This window comes from Coffea arabica, chromosome 1c (genome assembly GCF_036785885.1).
Source record: "Coffea arabica cultivar ET-39 chromosome 1c, Coffea Arabica ET-39 HiFi, whole genome shotgun sequence".
In the NCBI taxonomy this organism is placed as follows: domain Eukaryota; kingdom Viridiplantae; phylum Streptophyta; class Magnoliopsida; order Gentianales; family Rubiaceae; genus Coffea; species Coffea arabica.
The window spans coordinates 17,610,844-17,619,836 of NC_092310.1; the positions used below are offsets into that span (position 1 = coordinate 17,610,844).

Below are 8,993 nucleotides of genomic sequence, written 5' to 3' on the forward strand. Positions count from 1 at the left end.
CCCAAGATTTTTCCTCAATGAAATTTGATAGCCTACTAACACACTAGTCTCACAAAAAAAAATTTAAATTATCGAGATTCAACGTCCTAAGAATAATTATAAAGAGTTTTAACCTAAAACAATTTATTTTTACACACTTAATGCAGAACAACTAACAATCAAATTTATTAAAAGACTAAAATGCAAATGTAACACGTATATATATGTATATATGTATATCGATATTTTTCAAGGTTCTCACATCCTCCCCCCCTTAAATGAATTTTGTCCTCAAAATTCTCACCTTCTAAAGAAATAGGTCGGGGTACTTTTTCTGCATTTGCTCTTCTAATTCCCAAGTTGCCTCCTCTAAACCATGATTTCTCCATAGAATCTTCACCAAGGAAATTTTCTTATTTCTCAATTCTTTCACTTTTCTTTCCAAAATCTTAACTGGTCCTTCTTCATAAGCTAATGACTCATCCACTTCAATTCCTTCCAATTGCAACACGTGGCTTGGATCGGGGTGATATTTCTTGAGCATAGAAACATGAAATACATTGTGAATCTTAGCCATGCTCAAAGGCAATTGCAGTTGATACGCCACCTTTCCGATTCGTTTCAAAATTTCAAAAGGTCCAATATACCTCGGCTTTAACTTTTTACCCTTTTTGGACCCCACACCGCCCTTCACGGGTTTAACTCTTAGGAACACTTTGTCTCCTACTTCAAATTCCAAATCTTTCCTCCTTGTGTCGGCGTAGCTCTTTTGCCGACTCTAGGCAGTTTGAAGCCTTTCCCTAATTAGTTTCACTTTCTCATGAGCTTCTTCCATCCAAGGTATAACTGTTGGATCTAAAATTTTCTTCTCTCCTACTTCACCCCAATGAATCAGAGATTGACACCTTCTCCCATATAATGCTTCATAAGCTGCCATTTGAATTGAGGCGTGATAGCTATTATTGTAGGCAAATTCTATTAAGGCCATATACTGACTCCATTTACGTCCAAAATCCAATATACATGACCTTAACATATCCTCCAAAGTCTGAATTGTTCTTTCTAACTGTCCATCTGTTTGGGGATGGTAAGCGGTACTAAACTTCAACTTGGTCCCCAATGTCTCTTGAAACTTCTGCCAGAAATGTGAAACAAACCTTGGATCTCGATCAGACACAATGCTTACAGGAATACCATGCAATCTCATGATCTCTTCTGTGTACAACTTGGCCAATTTTTCCAAAGAGAAGCTCATATGCACAGGTAGAAAATGCGCAGATTTGGTAAGCCTGTCAACTATCACCCAAATCGCATCAAATCCTTGTTGACTTCTAGGCAAACCTGTTACAAAATCCATGGTTATGTGTTCCCATTTCCATTCAGGAATTTCTAGTGGCTGCAATAAACCAGAGGGTTTTTGATGTTCAACTTTTACTTGTTGGCATATCAGACATTTTTGCACAAACTTCGCCACGTCCCTTTTTAAACCGTCCCACCAGTATAATTCTTTCACATCGTGATACATTTTGTTCACTCCTGGGTGTATAGTATACCTCGATCGATGTGATTCTTGTAAAATTTCTTTCCTTAGCTCTTCATCAATTGGAACCACGATTCGATCTCGAAACCTTAACACTCCTTCAGATCCTAACTTAAAGTCTAGGTTTTCCCTTTTTTGTAACTTCTTCAACTTTTCTTGGATTATAGGGTCTATTTTCTATGCCTCCTTAATACGGTCCAATAACGGTGATTTCAAAGACAAGTTCCCAAATAAAATCTTCAATCTCTCCAAGCGAGGGTTCCAAACACTAACTTCTTCTAACAAATCCCATTCTTTTACCATTAACCCTGCTACTTGGGCCTTTCTACTCAAAGCGTATGCTACCACATTGGCTTTTCCTGGGTGGTAGTTGATTGAACAATCATAATCCTCCAAAAATTCTACCCATCACCTCTATCTCAAGTTCAATTCCTTTTGGGAGAACAAGTACTTAAGGCTCTTGTGGTCCGTAAAAACTTCAAAGGTCACACCGTACAAATAATGTCTCCATTTCTTTAAAGCAAAGACCACTGCGGCCAGTTCCAGATCATGCGTTGGGTAATTTTGTTCGTGAGGCTTCAACTTTCTAGAGGCATAAGCAATCACCTTACCCTTTTGCATTAGTACGCATCCTAGACCTTCCCTAGAGGCATCAGAATATACGACGTAACCTTCTACTCCATCAGGCAATGTCAAAACAGGAGCTGATACTAAGCGCTTCTTTAATTCTTGAAAACTTGATTCGCACTTTGGAGACCAAATAAACTTATTATTTTTCTTCGTTAGCTCTGTCATAGGTCCAGTAATCTTTGAAAAGTCATTAATGAATCGCCTGTAGTAACCTGTTAGACCCAAGAAACTTCTAACCTCGGTTGGAGTTTCTGGCTGTTTCCACATTGTGACTGCCTCAACTTTTGCCGGATCTACAGCAATTCCTTCTTTAGAAACTTTATGCCCTAGGAAAGAAATCTCATCCAGCCAAAACTCACACTTACTAAATTTAGCATACAATTTATGCTCCCTTAAAATTTGCAGAACCACTTTCAAGTGTTGAACATGTTCTTCTCGAGTTTTAGAATATACTAGGATATCATCAATAAAAACTACTACAAACTGATCCAAATACTTTTTAAAGACTCTCTGCATTAAGTCCATGAAAGCAGCTGGTGCATTAGTTAATCCAAATGGCATGACTGCAAACTCAAAATGTCCATATCTTGTATTAAAAGCAGTTTTAGGTATGTCTTCCTTCTTAATTTTCAATTGATAATACCCTTGCCTCAAGTCCAGCTTGGAGAAAACTACTAATCCTTGAAGCTGATCAAATAAGCTGTCAATCAATGGTAGAGGATATTTATTCTTAATTGTACCTTCATTTAAACCCCGATAATCAATACATAACCTCAAGCTTCCATCTTTTTCTTAACAAATAAAATAGGTGCGCTCCATGGCGAATCACTTTCTCTAACAAAACCTCTCTCCAATAGATCTTGTAATTGTATTTTTAATTCTTTTAGCTCTGCAGGAGCCATTCGGTAAGGAGTCTTGGAAATCGGGGCCATTCCCGGCACTAGTTCAATCTTAAACTCCACTTCTCTCTCCGGAGGTAATGTTTTTAATTCTTTGGGAAACACATCTAAAAATTCCTTTACGACTGGTACATCTTCCAACTTTACTTGATCACTGGGAGCATTAATCAGGAAAGCTAAGAAACCTTGTGCTCCTCGATACAACATTTTCCTTGCCCGAACTCCCGAAATCATAGCAGATGATGCTAGCCTACCTTTCACATCCAATTTTAGGGTTACTTCCCCAGGAATCCAAAATTCTATCACTTTTGTTCTACAATCAAGCTTAGCATGGTAATGAGTTAGGAAATCCATTCCTATGATAACATTGTGAGAACCCGTAATTTTCTCATTTTCTAGGTTTTATTCTCCTTAATGGCATGTTTTCTGCATTTTCTTTATTAGGAAAATTTTCCCGATAATTTTTATGAGTAAATATAGTTTTTAGATGATTTTTCTAGTATCGGTTAGTTTTGAGAAATTAAGAGCGTATATCGGACGTGGGATCCGCTAGTGCGGAAAGTTCGGAAAAATTCGGCCAATTAGGTTAAGTTTTGGATACTGGGTTTAATTTACCGGGTGTTATGAGATAATTAGAGGTTAGTATATGGATGAGAGTGGAGGAGACAAAGGGATGTGTATGCATTAAATAGGGTGACAAGTGTCACCATATGATTAAATCTTGCATTTTGACTACTATTCACCTTTTTACCAATTGACCAAATAAACCAAAAAATTACCAAAATCATCTTCATTTCAAGCTCTTTGTAGCCGGCTCTCTCCAAGGAAGAAAGAAAGGAAAACTCTCCAAATTCCTAGCTCTACTCTTGCTCAAATCCACCAAAACAACCATTTAATCTTGCATTTGTTCCATAAAACCCCTTCACTTAGTGATTGTGAGGTGATTGGTGGAGTTGTTTGGAAGGCTAAGGTGGTTAGTTGCTCCTTCTCTTGCATTACAAGGTGAGAAGCTAAGGGACTTCTCTTTTCTTTCCAATAATGCTTAATTAGTGACCTTTGTGAGTTGAAGTGATGATATTAGGTGTTGTTTTGTGATTTTTGGTTGAAATTGGTGAAGTTTTATATTTATTTGTGATTTTTCTGTTTTCATATGGTTATTATTGTGTGGCCATGTATGATGATTGGAAATGATATTGAAGGAAGCTAGAAGGTGGAAAGTGTGGTTAATTGCAGAAAATTTCTGTTTTGGAAGGAAATTGTGGAAACTAGGGTTTCATTTCCCCTCATTCTGCCTGGCACTGTTCATCATAGTTAGAGGCCGAATTAGCCTTAGGTTAAAACATGAAAGTTGTAGGGAATGATATTTTAGAGTTTCCTACAAAATTTCAGGCCAATCGGAGTAGCGTAGCTTGTGAAAAGACCCTACTGCCCTGTTTCTACCCGAACTTGATAATTGCTTCTGTAATTGGTTAATTTGGTTGGGAATACTTCTGATTTGGTTGTTGATGTCTCCTTAAGAAATGTAGTCTGGTGTCTTAGCTTTCGGATGGCTTTGGAATCACTTGATTTGGACTTAGATAGCCTGAATTACAGTTCGTTAACCAGAATGCGGTTTGTTAACCTGTTTTTGCGGTTCTGGTTTAGTATATTGAATTTTTGACCTGGTTACACTAGAAACTGGACTGAGTGGCCTTCTTCAACATTGTAGCCCTATCTCTTAGTTTCGAAACAGTGTATCTTGTACCTCCATCTGATAATCGTAGTGCCAATGGTGCCAAAACCGCAAAATGATGTCAAAAACTGTTTTTTAAGGTTTAAAGTTTAACTTCATTTCCGGGCTTTTCCCTGGTTTACTCCAGTGCTTATACATTCTAGTGGAACCTTGTTTTGGTGGTATGTGGATTTGGTTACAACTTGTAATCGAGTCTTATTATGCTTATTTGAATGTTTTAGGACGTGACGGTGGTCCAAGACGCTCTTTGAGCGGAAGTTGATGAAATTTCACTTGCTTGCTTGGTGAGTATACTACTCACTTGTTTGTTTACAATGTGGCTTTATTATATTGAACTTGATGACTTGAAGGCTTATTTGCACTGTTGAAATTGATTAAAGTGAGGGTGTACTTGATCGCCCTCACCCCTTTTGTATTATGCACGACTGTTTACTGTTTCACTGTGGTACTTGAAATGTACATGGAAAACTGGATTTGGTGTCGTTTGGACGAGGATCCAACGGCTTTTACTGTTACTACTGAGCTCAACCCCATTGGTAGTCAATTGAATTGAGCCAGCGAGGGCTTGGTCGTGAAAGTTGACGAGCCATGGGGACTGTTATATGGAATCTTGTAGTAGTGAGACTCTTGATTCCGGTATACTCAAGTATTACCAAATTTATACTGTTTGGAGTTCGGGCCCGGTAGGGGTATGTTGGGTGGAAGGAATGGAAGTAAAGTGGAGCCTACGGTTGATTACTCTTAAACATTGACGGAGGGTCAATGAGGTTCGATCAAGAATGCAAGCGAGGAAAGGGGCTCTTGAGAGCCGCCCGTATCCTTTTATCAACTCTATTAATGTGTGCTCTTGGTCTACTTTGGATGATTTGAAATGAAAACCTTTATGCTTATATGAACTTGGTTGCTTGAGTGATAGTATCTTACTGGGCGTAAGCTCACTCTATTCCGTTTGTTTTCCTCACAGGAAATTGAATACCTTTGGAAAGGCGATGAATATGGATTGCCGAGTTGAGGTTATGTATATATATTTTTTGAATAGATCCTTTTGGGCAAAACCCTAAATTCATTTTGACCCAACCCATCGTTGAATTGTAATTTGCAACCGTACATGTATAAACTTATGGGATAATTTGGTATGCCATTTTGGTATGTAAATGTTGAATTTCAAGATGTGTATGTTTGCGTGATGTGTGGCCGGATTCTGACGTGGCCGGTACTATTCATGGCCTGCTCCGATTTTCATTTTTTTTTATTTTGTGATCGTGACTTGTTTAAGCGCGCTTGTATGTTCCGGAATGTCTTAGATCGCGTTGAACTGTCTTGTAGTCCTGGCGAGAGCTGGGCTGGCAGTCCGCTAACCCCTTTGGTTCGCCTTAGGGGAAAGTGGGGCTATCACAAACATCATATCCTTTTATGTCCAAACTGACTAGATCTACTAGCATCTTACGCTCTCCAACCCAGAACTCGCAGTTCTTATAAGCCAAGCTAGTAATTATACTCTTATTACCCATAGGTGTCCTAACTTCGAGATCAAAGGGTAATCTAACAAGTTGTACATCAATTCCAGACATAAAGTTTGGGTTCACAAATGAATGAGTTGCGCCAGGATCAATTAGTACTCTAGCTAATCGATGAAAGATTGGAAGAGTACCTTCCACAACCTCCGAGGAATCAGGTAGAGGTTGATCATCTATAGCATACAACCTGGCAGGAACTTTCGGCCTACTTCCTCCAAAAGTAGCTTGTCTAGTACTTGAGGTACCACCTTCATGTATTTTTGGACAACCGGCAATCTGGTGTTCACTGCTTCCGCACCTCAAGCACTTCCCTTCTTTCCTCCAACATTCATCCTCAGTATGGCCAACCCTCCTGCAATACCCACAAGTTACCTGAGGGGTGGTCACACGACCTCCTTGCGGTTCCTAGTTTGATTCCTTCCACTTGATCCTCCTCTAGTACCGATATCTCTTCTTCCGGTACCTCTTGCTCCAGCTCCTCTTGCTAGAGCGCCTCGTGGTGCTCCAGGACTATTTACTCCACCCATTCCTCGACCTACTTTGGCCGGTGGAGCATTTGCATAAGTCGGCTCCCGACTGCTGCTAGGGCCAAATCTTTTGTTGGCCTGGAAGGATTTTACTTGAGCTCTAGCAACTTCCACTCTCTGATCTCTCTCTACAGCATCAGCAAAGGTATCTATCCGAACGGCAGCCAATCCCTCTTGGATTTCCACGTTCAGTCCCTGCACAAACCTCCTTACACGCCTTTGCTCCGTGGCTACCAATTCAGGAGCAAAACGGGACAATTTCGTAAATTGAATTTCATATTCAGCGACACTCACTGCCCCCTGCCTACACTTGATGAAGTCATCCTCTCTTTTCTCTTGGATGAGAGGGGGTAAGAACTTGGCGTTGAACTCCCGAGTGAAATTCGCCCAGGTTCTAGGAATATGGTTCCTGTCCCAATTGACCCTAATTAGGTTCCACCAGGAACGAGCAACTCCCTCAAACTGGAATGCTGCGAAAGTCACTTGCCTCTCTTCCGTATAATTTAGAGCGGCAAAAATATCAGAGATCCTCTCCCACCAACCTTCGGCTACCTCAGGTTCTGGACCTCCGTAAAACTTAGATGGCCCAAACTTCAAGAATCTCTCTAATGCCAGATCCTCAGTATCGATTGGGGCATCCTTGGTGATGCACCGCTCCGTGGGCTTGGTGCTCAGTCATGCGCTCTAACACACCAGTTATTCTATTGATTGCGGTGGCCTCTGGATCTCCGGCCACGTTTCCCTGACCCTGGTCTTGATTGACCTCAGGTTCCCTATCACCACTACCCTCAGGATGTTGTCTAGTTGATCTCCCACGTTCTCTACCTCTAACTCGTCGATCCATAACCTAGTTATGCCTATTGATATAAATGAAGTAATAAGTGAAGATATTGTTATTTATTTACTTGTTATATTTTCTTATATAAGTAAAATCAACACGAATATTAAGGAAAGGAAAATAAAACACCTAACACATATATTCACATGCCAAAATTCATACAAATAACAGGTTAGGGTGCCTTCCGAAAATATGGCACACAAGTTTAGCAAATATATACAAACAATCTCTTAAACCAAAAATAGGGATATAGTGCCTCAAAAGTAGGCCATCTAGCTAGACAAAATGCTATGACCTAACTAGTGTCACCCTAACTAACCCTATATATGTAGATACAAACCTAGTCTAACCCTCAGCAGGGCTACCAGGAGCAACATCCTCCTTAGGGTCCTCCTCCGGATCCTCCTCCGCATCTTCCTCTGGATCCTCCTCCACACCTGCCTGAGCAGTACCCTCAATGATCCCCATGACCTTGTCTATCATCATAGTGGCGTCGGCCCTAATACCCGTACTCCTGTCCCGTACCTTCTCAGCTACTCGAGTCAATCGAGACCTCTGCCTCCCTAACTCCTCACGAGCGGCCTCAGACCTAACCCTCTCAGTCGCTAACCTCTGCTCGAGCTCAGCTATACGATCCATCTGAGTATCAACCATGATGCTCAATTCCTCGACATCCTGGGTCAAAATGTGATTAGCATCCCTCAGCTGGCGACACTCGTCATCCAAAGACAACACTAACTCATTAGGGTAAGCATACATGACCCTACACTGGCATCGGGGAAACCTATCAGCTGGTGTATAACGTATACGAGGTCCTCCGTCTCGTGGCCTATAGGAGATGGACCTAAGAGGCTCTACATGTCCATTAGCCACTCCATTACCATTAGCATGTCCATTTCCATTTTCCATACCTGCAAAATAACCAAAATCCAAAGGTTAATGCTTAAATAGCTAACTTACTCAAGTACTACTTAGAATGCGTCTAATTATCTCGCTTCTTAACTCTAAAAAGGTTCAGGGTTTCTAACACTTCTAATAAATCATTCAAATAATTTTCCAACCTAGGCTCTGATACCACCTGTGGCGGCCCCACTTCTCCCTAAGGCGAACTAGAGGGTTGGCGAGTCGCCAGCCTAGCTCTCGCCAGGACTCACGCAAGCAATACTGACCAAATATCCACGTATAACCTAACCCAAAACACAATTCGTCATCCGAACATGCCAAACTTTTAAACGACTGGAATACTAAGACACATTAACTTCAGAGATAACATTACCATTGAACATCCAAACGTTCACCCTTAAGTACATCTCCGACTAGTTCAACACAAG

At 40.7% G+C, this 8,993-nt stretch overlaps 1 protein-coding gene across 1 annotated transcript; it reads right to left on the reverse strand.

Moving 5' to 3' along the window:
- Nucleotides 1-757: 757 nt before the first annotated feature.
- On the reverse strand, nucleotides 758-7,668 carry LOC140004762 (uncharacterized). The gene is made up of 5 exons (XM_072044908.1): nucleotides 7,518-7,668; nucleotides 6,740-7,429; nucleotides 6,181-6,545; nucleotides 2,126-2,659; nucleotides 758-1,375 (listed from the first exon to the last, which is right to left on the reverse strand). Exons 1-5 carry the CDS (start codon nucleotides 7,666-7,668, stop codon nucleotides 758-760), a joined length of 2,358 nt encoding a protein of 785 aa, XP_071901009.1.
- Nucleotides 7,669-8,993: the final 1,325 nt, after the last annotated feature.

Coding starts and splice junctions, on each gene's coding strand:
- LOC140004762 (XM_072044908.1), bottom strand. CDS start 7,668: ATGGATCGACGAGTTAGAGGTAGAGAACGTGGGAGATCAACTAGACAA. Junction 6,546..6,739: donor TACCGGAAGAAGAGATATCG/GTACTAGAGGAG, acceptor AAATACATGAAG/GTGGTACCTCAAGTACTAGA. Junction 2,660..6,180: donor TGGACATAAAAGGATATGAT/GTTTGTGATAGC, acceptor GACTTAATGCAG/AGAGTCTTTAAAAAGTATTT.